The sequence below is a fragment of the Raphanus sativus genome, chromosome 4, assembly GCF_000801105.2.
Source record: "Raphanus sativus cultivar WK10039 chromosome 4, ASM80110v3, whole genome shotgun sequence".
Taxonomy (NCBI): Eukaryota; Viridiplantae; Streptophyta; class Magnoliopsida; order Brassicales; family Brassicaceae; genus Raphanus; species Raphanus sativus.
In genome coordinates, this window is record NC_079514.1 from 19,580,513 (window position 1) to 19,600,477 (window position 19,965).

Consider the following 19,965-nt stretch of genomic DNA (forward strand, 5'->3'; position numbering starts at 1 on the left):
ATGTTCTATTCTATTTATATAACAGCATTACAGTCACCATCGACAACTCTTACCGTCAACCGTCTTACAAAAAGGAGATAACCGAAGAAAAATGAAAAAAATGCTAGGAGATCTAATTATGTCTTCATCATTTCGATATTCTTAATTTTTTTTTCAAATTTGGCTATTACACCAATTAACCCTATTGTTTAGACCAAGTTATGTTCAGACAAATAGTTTTTTGTCTGACCATGCTGGTCTAGAAGCGAATAAATAATGCCTTTAGTTTTGGCCATCTTCTTGAGAGAGTTCTCACGAAGTAACATTCATTTTTGTTGCAATAATCAACATTAATAATGTACTCTAAGCTTTTTGGTTTTCTCCGAGATAGATTTGGCCTGTTACAATAGACTTCCTCTTTATTTTAAGAAGTTCAGTTCTCTATGATCGCGTTAGTTGGTGGAAGCATTGTAGCCTAGTGGTTAAGGTTTAAAGGTTTCTACATCCAGGTATGGGGTTCAAACCTTAGGCTATGCAATTTCTTACAGATAAATCCAGGTTTCAAATTCTAGAGAAAGCGATTTATTAAACAATTATGCAGATTATGGAAGAAAGGCTTACAACAGATCTACAACATGGTGCAAGTTAATCTGGTCAGGCATGGATCTTCATAGGACGGCTCATGTGATGCAGTTAGGCGTAGATCTCATAAGGCAGGTAGTATTGTCGGTTGTCGAATCGTCTATGTAATCTTTCTCATATTATAATTTTTATATCATAATAAATCAGCGTTAAAGAAAGAATCGTGTTAGTCTTGGTCGTATCCTAACGCTTCATGCTTGATCTCCAGCATCCACTTGTGCATACATTCAGTTATCAATCTTTGTTTTGGTAAGCATGTTAAATTATTATATCAGTTTTTTGTTTGTGACAGAAATTATTCAAAATTACCAGTAGCAGAAACAGAAATTAAAATTAAACAGCAAGTAAACTAAACTAAACAACAAGAAAGGCCCAAAACCAGCCCTTAATGGGCTTGGACTAGGAAAACCCTACCAACCAGAAGACCAGAAGACCACAAAAGGTCGAACACCAAAGAGCCTCCGAAAACCCTAGCCGACTGCTCGATGAAAAAAAAACGCCTCCACTGAACACACAAACCGAGGCGAACGGCATCACCTAGCCACCGCAAACGTCTTGAGGAGAACGAGGAATTGGCTGAGCAAGACACCCGAGCGTCCAAACGCAACCACCACCGGGAGAAAAGCCGAGAAAGGTTAGCAAAGGACTATGGGCGGAGAGGCTCTCCAGTAGGGGCTTAGCGGGCGAGAGAGATGTCAGAGCCGAGCCGGTGTGGGAACCAATGCCGTAGTCAGCCGATGCTGGAATCCCTTTCACGCACTCGCCGACGTCCTCAAAAGGCGATTTTACTCATGAATCCAAGCAGTTCAAGCTCTTCTTCCTTACCTCATCGCCATACACCACCAACCAGATCACTGCCTCTCTCCTCCGCCGACCAGACACCGAACTAAACACCACCGGCGTTCACAAACAAAGAGAAGCAACTTGCGACCCTTGAGGAAGCACACCGGCGATCAGTTATCAATCTTGGTGCTTAAAACTATATTATAGAAGGAAGACAGAGGCAGAGTATTTTGATAATGAAACTTGCTATGAGCGAATATTAGGTCAAATTAACGTGAATACTGAATGCGATTTTTAAGACAAAAATAGTGTTTGAGGATAAAATTTGAGAAAAAGACCAAGATAGCATCAAACCAAGTTTTTGTTCTAAAAATAACATCACAAAGAGGAAAATGACCAAAATAAGTTTTATTGAAGGGTAAATATGTATTTATAACCTTGGGTTAATTAATTTAAGAATTAGGGTTTGGAGTTAAGGGGTTGGATTTTAGGAATGTGTTCAAATTTTTAAAAATAAAAAATAAATATTAAAATTTTCAAAACAAAAATGTACTATTTTGATCATTTTATTTTTTGAGTGCTATTATTATAACAAAAACTTAAAAAATACTATTTGAGAGAATTGCCCATAAAATTTTGTGAAACAAGTCCTGTTAGCATTATTTTAACTCGAATAATCGTCAGAATTATACAGAAGAAAACCTTTCAGATAAATAACAAATTGTTATTAACAACGCTCATGAATTATGTTAAAGGAAGATAAAAATAGTGAGAATAGCTGTGGTACTATAGCCGGCCGTCCAATGAGTATCTTGTATTATAGTATGGTTGGTATAGTGGCTGGCTTGGGAAATTAATTTTATCAAACTAAGTTCGTTTTGTTAACAGCAAATAGGCTTATAAAGAAATTAGAAGAGAGTATATGCCTAATGTGTTGCCAAAACCATAAACAAAGATATACCCAGTAAATGATTCTGCGCTCATGTTCGCGTTCTATAAATTTCCCAACATTTCTGCACTCAGAACATCTCTTCAGTCTCCTTCACACAAGCTAACGACAAGGTGAGGATATAGAATTGTATGGGAAGCAACTTACGATTTATAAACTTATAAATCGACAAAATTTTGGCGTATGTAATAATCTAATGTTTAGGTACTTAAGATATTGTTTCTTTATTAAACACATTCGTTTCTTTACGGTCTTTCTTTTAGACGTGAAGCCAAGAATCATACTAGTTTTGTTCTCTTATCCAATAGAGGGATCAGAATGTCTCCACATTAAAATTGTACGAAGTATATCAATACAAAAGTATTTACGTTTAATGTGTGAAACCAGGAAAGACGATCAAAGCTTAGATGGCCGAACAACAACTAGGAGTACTGAAGGCACTCGATCTTGCGAAAACCCAACTATACCATTTCACGGCGATTGTCATCGCCGGTATGGGTTTCTTTACTGATGCCTACGATCTCTTCTGCGTCTCCTTGGTGACCAAGCTTCTTGGCCGACTCTACTACTTCGATCCGTTGTCAGAAAAGCCTGGCTCACTTCCCCCTCATGTCGCGGCTGCAGTCAATGGTGTGGCTCTCTGTGGGACTCTTGCCGGTCAACTCTTTTTTGGATGGCTAGGTGACAAGCTTGGAAGGAAAAAAGTGTATGGTATCACTCTGATTATGATGATCCTGTGCTCTGTTGCTTCTGGTCTATCTTTCGGTGACAAAGCAAAGGGTGTCATGGCCACTCTCTGCTTCTTCAGGTATAAATTTTGGATTTACTATCTTCCTTTAAAAAGATAAATGTAAACAATTTTTATTTAGGTTTTGGCTTGGATTCGGTATTGGAGGTGACTACCCTCTTTCTGCCACCATCATGTCTGAATACGCAAACAAGAAGACTCGTGGAGCTTTTATCGCGGCAGTGTTCGCCATGCAAGGCGTCGGTATCTTAGCCGGAGGTTTTGTAGCACTAGCAGTCTCTTCCATTTTCGACAAAAATTTCCCAGCTCCATCCTATGCAGTCGACAGGGCTCTCTCGACGCCTCCTCAAGCTGATTACATTTGGCGAATCATCGTCATGTTTGGTGCACTACCTGCAGCCTTGACTTACTATTGGCGTATGAAGATGCCAGAAACTGCTCGTTACACCGCATTGGTGGCAAAGAACATCAAGCAGGCCACACAAGACATGTCCAAGGTCCTACAAGTGGATCTTGAGATGGAGGAAAGAGCAGAGGACATCATTAAAGACCCCAGACTTAACTATTGCTTGTTCTCTAAGGAGTTCGCCAAACGCCATGGTCTTCCTCTGCTTGGATGTACATCCACTTGGTTCTTGCTTGATATTGCCTTCTACAGCCAAAACTTGTTCCAAAAAGATATTTTTTCGGCTATCGGTTGGATCCCTAAGGCAGAAACCATGAACGGAATCAATGAGATTTACATGATTGCTCGAGCACAAACTCTCATAGCATTTTGTAGTACCGTACCCGGCTATTGGTTTACAGTTGCGTTTATTGAAATTATGGGAAGATTTGCTATCCAACTGATGGGATTCTTCATGATGACCGTCTTTATGTTTGCCATTGCCTTCCCTTACGACCACTGGATCAAACCAGACAACCGTATTGGATTTTTGGTTATGTACTCCCTCACATTCTTCTTCGCCAACTTTGGACCAAACGCAACCACCTTCATTGTACCCGCTGAGATATTCCCTGCTAGGTTAAGGTCCACATGCCATGGTATATCAGCTGCTACAGGTAAGGCTGGAGCCATTGTAGGAGCTTTTGGGTTTTTATACGCAGCTCAGCCCCAAGACAAGACCAAAACGGATGCAGGATATCCACCGGGCATTGGAGTCAAGAATTCTCTCATCCTGCTTGGTGTCATTAACTTCATTGGTATGCTCTTCACCTTTCTTATCCCTGAGCCCAAGGGTAAGTCTCTTGAAGAGCTCTCCGGTGAATCAGAAGTCAGGCAATCATTAGGCAGTCATAATGTCATATTTTCTACCAGTTCATGTTAATTAAGTTTTCTGGTTTCGCGATGGGCGATGTGATATTTGGAATAATGCACGTCTACACTTTTTTGTTACCACATATGATCAGTCCCCATATACGGTCAATAAATACTTGGTCATTGTTATGTTTATATTTCCTTTTACATGTCTACCTCTTTCATACTTACTAAACATATTAAAACCATTTGAAACATTAATTTTACATAGCTAATCGAAGTCTCTTCATAAAAGCATTTTTATCTCACATGGATAGCAGCTGCTGGAGTAGGTGTAGATTTGACCTCTCGATTGTTTTTAATGTTGCTGGTTCTAGTATGGTTTGGTGTTATTCCCTTCAGGGTTGGGACTGCTCAAGACATTTGTTATTTAGGTCAGCTCCATTGATATTGAATTTTTCTGGAAAGGTGGAAAGAATAGACTTGTAGACATATATGGGTTTTAGGCTCTGTTTATGTCTTTGTTTTATTTTTTTTGTTTATGTTCTTTATATTTGGTTTTTTATCGACACTGTATCTCAACTTTCTTCGAGTTAAAAAAAAAAGCATTTTTATCTTAGAATAAGGTTACAAGAGAAACTAATGAAAATAAGTTAAGCTATATTATACAATACAAACATATATGGACATGGTGGCAACTAAGTCCACTAATACATGAACTTATTATATATGAAATTAAATTCATATGCATATGTATTTTCAAATATCCTATGTTTGCGAATATGCTTTCTTTTATTTATGATTTTAACTATTGATAAATGATTATTGGATGTGCCTTTTCCATTGCCAAAAGTGCTCTTCAAATGCAGTGGAGTCAGTCGTATGTGGCTAGTGGAGCTCCTTCTTGGTTGCAAGAGCTGCTGTTGGATGACAAAGGCTAATCTAAGGATGTTTGATGCCTGTTTCTTCTCAGGTGGCAGTTATTTTTTGGCTCGGCTGTAGGTTGGCCGTGTATAGATTCTTTTTGGGTAGTTCCGGTCCTTGTGACCTTAGTTTATGGCTGGAAGGTTGTAAATGTTGTTACTTGGCTAGTTGGCCATTTTACAATATAATCTTTCGAGGAAAAAAATGATTATTGATCTTTATGACTGTATGTATCCAGATTGTCAATCCTCAAATGTCAACTGCTAAGTGTTGAACGATTCTTTTAAAGAAAAACAAAGATAAAGAAATTTGTAGCTTCGACAATGGTGGTATTAGAACTCCTTATTTTAATTTAAGAAAAAATGAGAATATATGTTTAAAATAACAATAATGGCATAGTTGAATCAAATATACATACATATATATATATATATATATTAGTTGGAAACTAAAAACTAAAATGGTCTCTAGATTACTTATATTTTAGTAACTCAAATAGGATGCACATCTTTAGTTATGTTACTATAAAATCATTCCAGATAGTATTTTAATTAAATTAGAGATTGACCTGCGTCATGCACGATTATTTTTTTCATTTTAGTTTAAAAATCAAATATTATTTTCAAAATAATAAATGTTATAAGTGTGTTTTATTAAATTTAGAGATGACTTTGTTTGTAAGATTTGTCAGTGAAGTGCACACTTGGTTTTGAGATCTTAAGCACAATTTTGCTTTGTGCAAAAGAATTAGTTGAAACGAAATCATCTCAGTCATCCCAGACTAAGAATTCGGGAGACACAATCATGTTTCTTCACAGGTTTTGATCAAGCAATCGAAGCTGTGATTTTTTATTTCCTTTGTATGTAATTAAATGGACAAAGTCGATGTTTCATTTCTTATGAGTTTTCTTAAAATTTTCTGTCATTTCAAAACCTATGTGTCATTATATTTTACTCGAGGTAGGAAAGTAAACGACTAGCATCATTATCACAGTTGCTAATAAAAATTACTTGTGGTAATTGTAATTAAAAATAAAAGGAATATATACTATTAAAGCAGGATCCTATTGGTTTTTTACTAAAAATACCCTTTTATTTATTAACATCGCATATTTCATTAAGAGTAATCAAGTAATATTAATAAAACATCTATATTGGGTCATTTTTTTGGATCCAGCCCACTACCTACATCATCTCTCTTAGGCCATTTGGGCCGATTAAAAAATCAAATTCAATTCTTATTTTTTTCTCCAAATTCAAATAATTTATTTTCAACCATTCTTAATATTTTGTGTAGTGAACAAAAATTAATCACTTAATTATTATTTTTTTTCTTTTTTAAATATGATTTAAGCATTCATAAAAAATTTGATTTTTTCATTGAAAAGTATAAATCTTTGTTAAAAGTATAAATTTTTTTATTAAAAAATTAACCACATAATAAAATCAATTTATCAGAGTTATACCAACTTAATTCATTAAAAAATAAAGTTTAATTTTCTAAACATAAATACTCATTAGACCTGAATGTTCGGGTACCCATTTGGGTACGGATCGGTTCTTTCGGGTATGGGGTTTTTCAGGTTTTGAAATTAAACCCCATTCGAGTATTATAAAAATTCGGGTCGGGTTCGAGTCGGGTCTTTCCGGGTCCGGGTGGGTTCGGTTCTCACGCATAAGAATCTGAAAAATAACTAAATAACCAAAATATCTAAAACGGGTTCGGTTATTTGTACTCAAAGTAATCAAAGTATCTGATTCGGTTCAAATTTTTGTATCCAAATTACTCAAAAGTAACCAAAAATATCCATTCTATACAGTTTTTTGGGTAAACTTTTATCCAAACTATCATATTTTATCCAAAAATACTCAAAAGTACCGAAAATAACTACTATAGTTAACTTATAATATTAATTTAAAATATTAAAATAATTATAACTATAATTATAACATATATTTTTAGATATATATTCACATTTCGGATATCTTTGGGTACTCATCCGGTTCTCGGTTCGGGTCGGGTTCGGGACCGGTTTTTCGGATATAGCAATTTAGAACTCATTCGGATATTTACTCCGGGTCTGATCGGGTTCGGGACCCTGATTTACAGGTCGGTTTCGGGTTGGTTCTTCGGGTCCGGATATTGTGCTCAGGCCTATACTCTTTTAAAATGAAACACGATAAAGAAAGATAAAAAGCTTAAGTTTTTTATAAAAAACAAATATATGAAAATATGACATTTACTAAATATTTGTCAATTTAAAAAAATAAAAAAAAATAAATCCGCGCTTTGAAAGCGCGGATCAAAATCTAGTTTATACTATTAAAACAAGATACACTTCACACGTTTTACTGTTTTTGCCCCCACCAGTTAAGCGTTTCCTTCCTTTTCATTAAGGGTAGTTTCGTACTTTCAGACCTGATTATTTCTTAACAATTTTTGGTTACGCAATAACCGGCATTTATCGCCTATTCGGATGCGTCTCATTAGGGGTAGTTTAGGACTTTCCGCACCGGTTATTTCTTAACCGTTATTGGTTACGCAATAACCGATGGTTATCGCCTACTCGGATCTGGTATCATTTAAAACAGCTTGCACCCCGTCTTTTTACTCTCAATGCCCATGCGCTTTATCAATGCTGTCCCCTGCGGCGAGGGTAGAAACGACCTTCGATACCCGTTTACCCCTGAACCGTTTCATCGATTCCCTACATTCCGATTAGATAACCAGATCAAATAATCCTGCCATTGTTCTCCTCTCTGAAACTGCGTTGTTTTTCTCTTTTGAGACGAGTTCCATTTCGAGCATGCGTTTTTTTCTCAAACCGTTTTGTTGGTTTGGTTTTAGACCGCTTCAACCTCCGTCTCATCCGGTATACCATGATTTATTCCGTGGAACCAAACGACAACACGGTTAGGGGTCCAATCCTTAAATTCAAACAATTCGACCTCTGCTCAACCCACGTGACTCAAACCCTGAACCCTCTAACGTAGTATCTTATTCCATATTGACGATTAAGTGTCACTGATATTCGTGTTCACGCACACCAATTAACCTAATGTGCACACTACCACAATCGAATGGTATGTCGATGTAGCACTTTAAGATCGAATCCACAGAGACCAACTCTTACACTTTATTTCTATTGGATCAAAATCAAGCTAAGACAAATATGGGGTTTTGATTTAAGTAGTGACGTGCAAGTAAAGTAAATGATTGCAAAGAGTAAATTCAAATTAAAGAGAAGCCAGTCTAGGGTTACTTCATCGGGTGCTAAAACTTGTGAGCTAAACAATTATTCAAGTGCTAATAAGAACAGTCTAGAACTCGGATCACTCAAGTAGAACAGTCCACTGTCGTAGTACTGCTCCCTATGCTGATCGTTCTCACCGTCTAACTGTCGTTGAGGTGAGAAGCGATCGCAAGCAATAGAGATCAGGTCCGATAGGTTCACAAAACACCCTAATATCTACTTTCGCTGATTAGAGATGCAATGCTCATTCAAAACAGATCTAGCAACCTATTACACGGTTAATGAACAGGTTAAACCTATGATCTAACATTAAGCGGCCAGTTTAATGCAAGCAATAAGAACAATTATGAATGAAGACAATCAATGGATTCACTTATCTATGTTTAGCTCACGAAATCAACATCCTAGAACCCTAGACAAGCTAGCCGACTACTCAGCCATGACACAAGAAAAGACAAGCATCAATACTGAATAATACTGCATAAAATAACAGAAACAAGAGATAGGGTTCAGGGGTTCTTCTCTATGGAGAGAGATAGCCTTCTCCCTTTACAAAGTAGCAAATCTCCAAGTAAAAAGCTCTAGAGTCTGTTTCTTTATGAAAAGTAGCGTAGAATGATGTAGAAAAATAGAAAAAGAAGTTATATCAAAAGCCACAGGCGGCCAGAGAGAAAAATAGGATAATTAGGACAAATCCCGAGATGTTGTATTTTCCTTATTTTTCGGGAACAACCGCGGGATCACTCCGTCTGCTTGTTCCGCTTGATCGGGAACAGTCATCAGACTGTTCTGCGTGAAAATCACCAAACTGCACTGTTTTCTGCTTCTTTTGTTCCAGCAGGTCCATCTCCCATCCAGTGCAACTCCAGACCTGTAATGACTCGAAAAGGACTAGAAAGACTCGATAAAGACTTGAAAACCAATTAGAAAACATATATACAATGATGTATAAAACACCATATATCAATTCCCCCAGACTTAGATCCTTGTTTGTCCTCGAACAAGACCAAGTATCAAGAACATGGAGAAAGGTTTGAAAGTGTGGGACCTCTCCTATTCTCAGCAACCATACCTTAACCACGAATCTCTGAACCATACAAGCAGTAAACTAGGACAACACACCCTTACCAAAACCCCACTTACCGCTGTTCAAAAATCGGCTCCATACTCTACATCTCAAACCTGAAAAAGCAACACTATCGAGACAGAACTCCCTACATTCATTTAAGAGCAGCGTGAGCTTCTCATCACAGGCACTATTCAGGGTAGACGGGCTAGGTGTGGAACAGGCTAATTTTATGGTGGAGCTAAAGAGTGTTTAGGGGCTACCAACTTTTCGTAGTGGATGCAGAATATCGCGCAAAATAGTCGTGAGAGGACGGCTCAATTGATGTCCACAGCTCCTTACTCGTTTTGCTATCTCAGGAGCGACTGTTCTTTTCGTTCGGGAACAATCATCAGACTGCTCCGCTCATCTGTCTGCTCCTCATCCCTTCATATTGATACCTACTCTTCTGCTCGACCTTCCCAATGGCTCATGTATCCTGAATTCTTCTCCTTCTCCATCACCATATGCTAAATAAAATGAAAGATAGATTTTTTTTTTTCTTTTTCTTCTTTTTTTTTTTTTTTTATTTTTTTTAACAAAGATGGTGGGGTGACAAAAAGGAGGTAACATGTGATGTTTGGATTGCCACTGGTGGTTCTTCTGGTTCTCCACCCATGTTCTTGCACAGCTCATTGGTTATGGAGCGGTTGCTCCCTTAATCTGCTTGTTCTCCTTCTGATTGAATCTGCGCAGCAACAACGAGTAAGAGGCTGCGTCGATCCTTTCCTCTCCGACCTTTTTGCACATATCTGCACATATAACACTGAAAAACAAATGCATGAAGGTGGAATAAAGGCTAAGGCGCAGGGTGGGAACTAGCTAAAGATGAGCTAGCCACTCAGGAACAACAAGATGGATATAAAAGATAAGAAGTCCTGAGTGTAGTTCTCGTTTCCCTGATCTAGTGCCCATAACAAGAAGAATTTCAGTCAAGATTAGGTTTAAGTTAGGTGGAGTTGAGTCTACCCAGTGTAACCTGATCGGCTGAGAACTTCTGGAGAATCAAGTGAGAAATCTCAGGGTGTTCCAGGTCCACATGTGTGTCTTTCGCCACTGCTAGGGTCACTGAATAAGATAACCAAAGCACGAGGTGGTTAGTGATCAACACAGAATAAGGTCCTAATTCCCACAAAATTTTGACTGACTCAATTCTAAAAACTGACTCAAGAGAAAAACAAAAGAAAGAAACGAGTTAGTAATCGACGAAGACCCTCCCCCAGACTTACTTCAGAACGTCTCGGTGTGAAAATAAATCAGAGAGAAGGTGAAAACAAGAATTTACAATTTTTTTTTTGGGTCGAGATACTTACCTGGAGCGGGTGCTCCGAAAAATTCTGGGTGTTCTATCGCCAGATTTTCACCTGGGCGGTTGTTCTTGGCTCCTGCAGAACAGGGAGCTCCGTTTCTGCAACCCATAATTTTTCGAAGTATCTCGAATTTTTCTGCTTTTTGACCTGAAACTCAATAAACTAAAACGAAAATAAGCAAACAAAAACAAAACCAAGTTATATTTACACTTACCTGTGCGTTGTCTCCCACCAAGCGCTTGGTTAAAGTCACTAGCTTGACTTGGTGACATGGATCAGTCGGGTTGAACATGAGGGCTTGTTCCAAAACAAGCTCCATAATCAGACATTTTCAGCTTCAAAACTCTGCTCAACAACCCTTTCACAGCAGCTTCTCCTTTCTCTTTCAGCTCATCTGTGAGAATAACTCTGACCTTGGAGAAAGGTTTAGAGGTACCCTTGCACTTTACCTCATATTCAATGGATTTCTCATCACACATACAAGGTATCAAAGTCATGGTAGGATCTCTCCTGGCCCTTTTCTTCTGGACTTTCACATTCACCTTAGCATTCTCACTGAGTGTATGGGCATCAGTGTGAGGATCTCCATCGTGGACTTCCTTGATCTCACTGTTTTACCAAGCTCCTTCCTTGGAACAACCTTCAGCTTTTCTCCACTGAACACTGAGATGCAAGAGGCGTGTAGTTTCTGAAATCTGGTAGGAACAACCTGATAGAAGATATTCTTGTTGATGTGGGAGAAGGAGACTCTCTTATTAGGCATATCAACGATAGCTCCTACTGTAGCCATAAATGTCCTTCCTAAGATCAAAGGCATCTCATGATCCTTGTTCATCTCAACAACCTGAAATTCAGTATGGAGAACACAGTCCCCAACTTGGACAGGAAGGTTGCGAATGGTGCCATAAGGAACTGCTCTGGAAGAGTTTGCAAAAGTCAGAGTCACCTTAGAAGGCTCAACATCAGCAATGCCCAACTTGTCTACAATCGCCCTTGAGACAAGATTCACACAAGATCCAGAGTCACAAAGAGCTTCCTCAAATTCTACTCCAGCAATGGAACATGGAAAAGCAAACTTTCCAGGGTCATTAACCTTAGGCAACACCTTCAGGTGTCTATGTGGAATCAGATAGGGAACCTTAGGAACATAGACTCGCACTGGTGGAATATCAGTAGATCCGTCGGGAGCGGGAGCAGTCGCGGGAGCAGTCACTCTAGAGCTAGCAGACTGCTCTGTTCTCTGTTCTGCGCCCAGAACAGTCTCAGCGAACAGTTGTTCCGCTTGATTTTCCTCAGATTTCTCATATCTCTGCTCGGTTGCATTACAGTGCTCAACCCTAGGATTCATCACACTTTTTCCACGAATGATCTCTTGCTGTCTTTTAACAGTTTCAGCAGTTTGAGTAAGCTGAACATCAATCCTCTTTATGTGGTTGCTCACAGTATCATATTTTGAATTCAGCTTGGTGAACATGATGTCCATCCTGGTGTTGATGTCTGTGGTAACCTGATTCAGTGCCTTGACCTGAAGTTGCTGGCTCTGGAGCATCTGCTGCATCATAATGTTCAGATTTTTCAGATCATCTGGCGAACTGTTCCCTGCAGTCGGAGCACTCGTGGCTGGAAAAACTTGCTGATTGCTCTGCGGGATGGTGTTCTGATACCCAGATCCTTGTGCCTGGTTGTTATGCAGTAGATGATCGACCTTAGCTGTTAGCTCATCAATTTTCTGGGTGTGTACACTGTTCCCTTTCTTGGAGCGGTTGCTCTCCTGATTCTCATTGGCTGAGCTAGCTGCCATGTTCTCAATCAGCTTGAGCGCTCCATCAGTGGTCTGAGTCATGAAGTCTCCATTGCTCTAAGAGTTTAGAGCACCTTGGTATTTCCAGTCCACCCCATCATAGAAAATGCCCATGAGGTAATCATCATCAAATCCATGGTGAGGGCATTCTCTCTGGTAGTCATTGAAGCGCTCCCATGCGTCACAAAAAGGCTCATCATGGAGCTGTCTGAATGAAGTGATCTTGTTTCTCAATGCAGCTGTTCTCGCCTTAGAGTAGAAATGGTTGAGGAACGCTGATCGGACCTGTTCCCATGAAGTGAGAGAGCCAGTAGGGAGGGAGTTCAACCACCGTGCAGCTTTTCCATCAAGAGAGAATGGGAATAGCATGCACTTGATGTAGTCTGGTGGCACACCATTCGCACGAGTAAAACTGCAGACTTTTTCGAAATTCTCACTATGCTCCATTGGAATTTCTGCAATCAAAGTATCTAAAACGGGTTCGGTTATTTGTACTCAAAGTAATCAAAGTATCTGATTCGGTTCAAATTTTTGTATCCAAATTACTCAAAAGTAACCAAAAATATCCATTCTATACAGTTTTTTGGGTAAACTTTTATCCAAACTATCATATTTTATCCAAAAATACTCAAAAGTACCGAAAATAACTACTATAGTTAACTTATAATATTAATTTAAAATATTAAAATAATTATAACTATAACTATAACATATATTTTTAGATATATATTCACATTTCGGATATCTTTGGGTACTCATCCGGTTCTCGGTTCGGGTCGGGTTTGGGACCGGTTTTTCGGATATAGCAATTTAGAACTCATTCGGATATTTACTCCGGGTCTGATCGGGTTCGGGACCCTGATTTACGGGTCGGTTTCGGGTTGGTTCTTCGGGTCCGGATATTGTGCTCAGGCCTATACTCTTTTAAAATGAAACACGATAAAGAAAGATAAAAAGCTTAAGTTTTTTATAAAAAACAAATATATGAAAATATGACATTTACTAAATATTTGTCAATTTAAAAAAATAAAGAAAAATAAACCCGCGCTTTGAAAGCGCGGATCAAAATCTAGTTTATACTATTAAAACAGGATACACTTCACACGTTTTACTGTTTTGCCCCTACCAGTTAAGCGTTTCCTTCCTTTCCATTAATGGTAGTTTCGTACTTTCAGACCTGATTATTTCTTAACCATTTTTGGTTACGCAATAACCAGCATTTATCGCCTATTCGGATGCGTCTCATTAGGGGTAGTTTAGGACTTTCCGCACCGGTTATTTCTTAACCGTTATTGGTTACGCAATAACCGATGGTTATCGCCTACTCGGATCTGGTATCATTTAAAACAGCTTGCACCCCGTCTTTTTACTCTCAATACCCATGCTCTTTATCATTGCTGTCCCCTGCGGCGAGGGTAGAAACGACCTTCGATACCTGTTTACCCCTGAACCGTTTCATCGATTCCCTACATTCCGATTAGATAACCAGATCAAATAATCCTGCCATTGTTCTCCTCTCTGAAACTGCGTTGTTTTTCTCTTTTGAGACGAGTTCCATTTCGAGCCTGCGTTTTTTTCTCAAACCGTTTTGTTGGTTTGGTTTTAGACCGCTTCAACCTCTGTCTCATCCGGTATACCATGATTTATTCCGTGGAACCAAACGACAACACGTTTAGGGGTCCAATCCTTAAATTCAAACGATTCGACCTCTGCTCAACCCACGTGACTCAAACCCTGAACCCTCTAACGTAGTATCTTATTCCATATTGACGATTAAGTGTCACTGATATTCGTGTTCATGCACACCAATTAACCTAATGTGCACACTACCACAATCGAATGGTATGTCGATGTAGCACTTTAGGATCGAATCCACAGAGACCAACTCTTACACTTTATTTCTATTGGATCAAAATCAAGCTAAAACAAATATGGGGTTTTGATTTAAGTAGTGACGTGCAAGTAAAGTAAATGATTGCAAAGAGTAAATTCAAATTAAAGAGAAGCCAGTCTAGGGTTACTTCATCGGGTGCTAAAACTTGTGAGCTAAACAATTATTCAAGTGCTAATAAGAACAGTCTAGAACTCGGATCACTCAAGTAGAACAGTCCACTGTCGTAGTACTGCTCCCTATGCTGATCGATCTCACCGTCTAACTGTCGTTGAGGTGAGAAGCGATCGCAAGCAATAGAGATCAGGTCCGATAGGTTATAAAACACCCTAATATCTACTTTCGCTGATTAGGGATGCAATGCTCATTCAAAACAGATCTAGCAACCTATTACACGGTTAATGAACAGGTTAAACCTATGATCTAACATTAAGCGGCCAGTTTAATGCAAGCAATAAGAACATTTATGAATGAAGACAATCAATGGATTCACTTATCTATGTTTAGCTCACGAAATCAACATCCTAGAACCCTAGACAAGCTAGCCGACTACTCAGCCATGACACAAGAAAAGACAAGCATCAATACTGAATAATACTGCATAAAATAACAGAAACAAGAGATAGGGTTCAGGGGTTCTTCTCTATGGAGAGAGATAGCCTTCTCCCTTTACAAAGTAGCAAATCTCCAAGTAAAAAGCTCTAGAGTCTGTTTCTTTATGAAAAGTAGCATAGAATGATGTAGAAAATAGAAAAAAGAAGTTATATCAAAAGCCACAGGCGGCCAGAGAGAAAAAGAGGATAATTAGGGCAAATCCCGAGATGTTGTATTTTCCTTATTCGTCGGGAACAACCGCGGGATCACTCCGTCTGCTTGTTCCGCTTGATCGGGAACAGTCATCAGACTGTTCTGCGTGAAAATCACCAAACTGCACTGTTTTCTGCTTCTTTTGTTCCAGCAGGTCCATCTCCCATCCAGTGCAACTCCAGACCTTTAATGACTCGAAAAGGACTAGAAAGACTCGATAAAGACTTGAAAACCAATTAGAAAACATATATACAATGATGTTTAAAACACCATATATCAGTCACCAGCGCACTCATATTATGATTACTATTTACAATGACAAATTCATCTCAGCCTTCGGATCCCATGATCTCGACATTTCATCATACGAACGAAGTTCTTCTTTTGACTAATCCATAAATTTGTTCATAGATAAGAACGCAACCCGTGATCCAAATACGTAATCTTTTATTTTTATTTTTTTCAAACACAAAAGCATCTGCTATACAATCCATATTTTCCTATATTCCTGATCATGCTAACTGATGTTGTCTTTCGTGGATTCTTATAAAATATTAACAGATTTTACATATGTATTTATTTACACAGCTAATCAGTTACATATTATGTTAAAAAAATTATAATTATTATAATCCTACAAGATGGGGTTTTTTTTATTTTCTTTTACATTTTTCGAAAATCAAAATAGTTATTCAGTCCTTCCATATTTTGAATGCTCAATGAAACTTGGTCGATGGTCAATGCATTAACCAAAAAATTTCTGCAAAGCTTCTATATCTTCTTGGTGCATTAACTACATACTTGGTCGATACTCTAACAGTATAGATACTATTAATTAAATAGTTAATGCACTTCAAGGAATATCGCTGTTTTAGAAAAAAATCTCTTTATTAATTTGAAATGGTTAGTTGATCCGCAAGTTTAGGTTTGTAAATATTATGGCAAATATTATCTTAACTGCATAATTGTTCTTTAGGAAATGAGCATTCAAAAAACAAATATTTTAGTACCTAAAATACGAACCTAGATATTCTCTAACAATAAAATTTAGGTTTTGCGAGCACCTTGTCTATATATCTTCTTATAAATAGAAACATTCCCATCTACTTCAACTCACAATCATTTCAACGAAAAACAAAAACAATATGAGTTCTCTTATGCCTTTCACGCAGTTGAGTGAAGTGAAGCCTTTCAAATGCGGCTGGAAGGTTCACGTGAAAGTGTTACATAGCTGGAAACAGTACAACTCCGTCTCTGGAGAAACACTTGAAATGATCTTATCAGACGAACATGTAAGTTTTCAATACTTCATTTTAATTATTTAATACATTGAACATAGTGTATAATTTGTTTGTATTCATCTTAACGTTAATAACTTTAATGCATTTGTTTATGAACATGGAACAGGGATGCAAAATTCATGCTACCTGCAAGAAGGCGTACTTGGAGAGCAAGGGGAGGCTTCTACCAGTTGGAGTTTGGAGAAATATTCAAAATTTCTCACTAAGCCCTGCCACAGGGATGTACCGACCAACTGAGCATTCCTATAAGATGGCGTTCGTTCATAATATCACAATCACCAAATCCAATCATGTCGACGAGGACATGTTTCTCAGTTTGGTCGATTTTCAGTTGGTTATGAGTGGATCCCTTCAACAATGTTTTCTCATTGGTATTATACACAATTTAATTTTCTTAAATTTATACACATTATTTCTTTTGTTATTAATAAATTTCTGAAAACATATTTTGTTTGATATAAAATTGCAGAAGTTATTGGTCAGGTTGTTGACCTGAGAGAGCTTGAAACAATTCATGTTTCAGGCAAACCAAGGAGGAAACTAGAGTTTCATTTGCGCGACATCAAGTCTGTTCTATACTAACTATATTTCAAGATCATATTATATTTTATGAGTTAATTCTTATGTTAAGGTTAAATATTGTAATAATTTTTGAGTATTCTGTGCAATACAATGATTCAGGGATTCCATGTTGTTTATGGGGAAAGTTCACCGAGATCCTGTATGAAGGTTGCACACAGAACGAAGATGGAATGACAATCCGTCTCATCAGATGGGTGAATATTGGACGATTCAGAGGTCTTTTTTATGCTCTTAAAATGTTTTAACCCGAAACTAATTTATGGTGGTAGTTTGTTTTATTTGACATCAGCAGGATTTTTATTTGACAGAAGAAATACAACTGTGCAATGCATTTGAAGCGTCTGACATCGTTATTCAGTTAGAGCTGCCGCAATAAAAAAAAATGGTAAACCATTCCCCGGAGAGAGAATGTGAAAGCCCCGGTGGCCACGCGTTGTGGAAATCTGGTGTGGTGCGGATTCGAACTCGGGTCCCTTAGGGATCCACGGAACGCGTTGACCACCCGACCACAGACGCGTGGTTAGAGCTGCCGCAATCAAAGAATTTCGGTTTGTATTCCGATTAACATTCCTGAGTTACAATTATAATTATTAGTTATTAGATGGGAGGTTAATTTGATATAAAATTAACACTCTACAGGTTTAATGAAGAAGAAAAATCCCTTGCCCTTTGTGATACTAGAGATGAAAAATTCGAACTCGAATCTCTTAATGGTGTGCAAGATAAGCGTGACAAGTGGCTGTTGTCGCCGCGAAGAACTATAAGTGAATTAACTGGATGTCTTGAGGTTACTGATATTTTTAAGTTCTTTTCGATTTGTAGATAACGTTAATGATTTGGTGTCAGATGAAGTTTAAACATGACTGCTTTTTAACTTGAAACGTAGGCTGAAAAAAACTTGGTCATGTGTACTGTCTATGCAATTGATTCGGACTGGGGATGGTATTACTTTGGTTGTTCGACATGCAACAAAAAAAATTTTAAGGTGGGAACTAATGTGAGGACTCTTAATGGACAAGAGATTACTTCACATATTTGGTGGTGTGAGGTGTGCAAGGAGAATATTACTTCTGTATCCCTAAGGTATATGATAATTTTTAAATGTTTAACAATTATCTATATTACCAAATATGCAAAATGCTTATATTCATTTTCTAGGTCTAAGTTTCACTTGATGGTGAAGGATGATACCAGAGAAGCAAGGCTCATGCTTCTCGACATGGTTGCATCTGGATTGATTTCAGAATCCGCAACCGAACTTTTAAATGATTCTTTTGACGAGGTACAATATTCGTGTTTTTATATTTTTCTGATTAAGTTGCAATATTTATTTAGAGGTTTGGTTTTGTTAGCTCGACGATCCAGACGATTTGCCTGAAGCAATTACTCAGATTGTTGGCAAGACTTTCACTTTCGGAATCTACGTAGAGAAAGAGCATATTGTATATGGTTCCGAAATTTACAGGGTTGGAAGGGTGTATAAATACAGATTGGAATGCTTGAACACTGACGTAAGTCAAACAAATTCTCTTTCAGACAAAGGTGTCACATCAACGAGTGGTGAAGAGGTATTTTATTATGGTTTTTGAAGATTTGTTAATTTATACCTATGAATCTGACTTATAATTTCAATGAAAATTTCTTTAGAGTGTTTTACATCTCAACGATGACGAAGATAACAGCGAGGAAATGTCTACTCTATCCACTAAGCGCAAAAATCTGACTACCGAAACAGTTGACATATCTTCATCGACCAGGAATCTACGATCAAAAGCTGTCAAACTTGAAAAGATGAAGGAGCTTTAGACGAATTCTAGCAAGAACATCTAAACCAAGGGCTCATTTTTTTTTTTGGATTTTTATTAAGATTTCTATGATTCTATGTTTTCCAGTTTAATGTGGTTTTTTGAATATTGTTTGGTTTTTTGAAAGAAGAAATAAAATTGGGTTTTCGTTCGCTTAATTATTTGGTTTTCGTTAAATTACCAATAATTATAGCTAGTTTATATTCAATAGTTACATAACGTCGACTGGAACATTAATAACTGAAACATTATTAGATTATGAAACATTAATATTAGTTAAATCAAATTTTGTATCTGCAGTATTAAATTCAGTGGAAATATTTCTTACGAACATAAAAAATATACAGCATTTTCAATTGTTAACTTGATATGTAATGCGTTATGAAAAATCCGATATATATGAATAATTTCCATACATAGAATAATATATAATTATAGATTCAATACCGTAGTTGCATTACCTCGACTGAAACATTAATATCTTCAGTATTAAATTCAGTTAAAATATTGAATTACGAACATAAAAATATATAGAGCATTTTCAATTGTAACTTAACATGTATTGAGTTATAAAAATTGCATATGTATGTCTAAAGACTATACATGGAATATTATAACATATGTTATTTATGCGGTAGATAATTTTTAATGTGTGGAATTTATAACGTGATTATATATAGATATTTTATTTCCACTCTAGCAGTTATGTACACCGTTTTGTACGTTAAATAAATACAATGCACTAGATTATAGATTTGATAATATATTTATTCTCTAAATATCTACAATATCAAACTTGCGACAAAACCTCCAACCTAATACTAAA

At 37.4% G+C, this 19,965-nt stretch overlaps 2 protein-coding genes and 1 non-coding gene across 3 annotated transcripts; all 3 read left to right on the forward strand.

Moving 5' to 3' along the window:
• Window positions 1-2,735: 2,735 nt before the first annotated feature.
• Window positions 2,736-4,555, forward strand: LOC108850538 (probable inorganic phosphate transporter 1-3). Its single transcript, XM_018624054.2, has 2 exons — window positions 2,736-3,161; window positions 3,223-4,555. Exons 1-2 carry the CDS (start codon window positions 2,761-2,763, stop codon window positions 4,427-4,429), a joined length of 1,608 nt encoding a protein of 535 aa, XP_018479556.1. The 5' UTR covers window positions 2,736-2,760; the 3' UTR covers window positions 4,430-4,555.
• An 8,328-nt stretch (window positions 4,556-12,883) lies between these two features.
• On the forward strand, window positions 12,884-12,990 carry LOC130512116 (small nucleolar RNA R71). Its single transcript, XR_008945677.1, has one exon. It is a non-coding gene; the product is annotated as a small nucleolar RNA R71 (small nucleolar RNA).
• Window positions 12,991-16,596: 3,606 nt separating this feature from the next.
• Window positions 16,597-19,140, forward strand: LOC108837289 (uncharacterized). The gene is made up of 8 exons (XM_057008036.1): window positions 16,597-16,743; window positions 16,859-17,123; window positions 17,222-17,318; window positions 17,974-18,121; window positions 18,221-18,276; window positions 18,493-18,616; window positions 18,687-18,902; window positions 18,982-19,140. The coding sequence occupies exons 1-8, from the start codon at window positions 16,597-16,599 to the stop codon at window positions 19,138-19,140; spliced, it is 1,212 nt and encodes a 403-aa protein (XP_056864016.1).
• The last annotated feature ends 825 nt before the right edge of the window (window positions 19,141-19,965 follow it).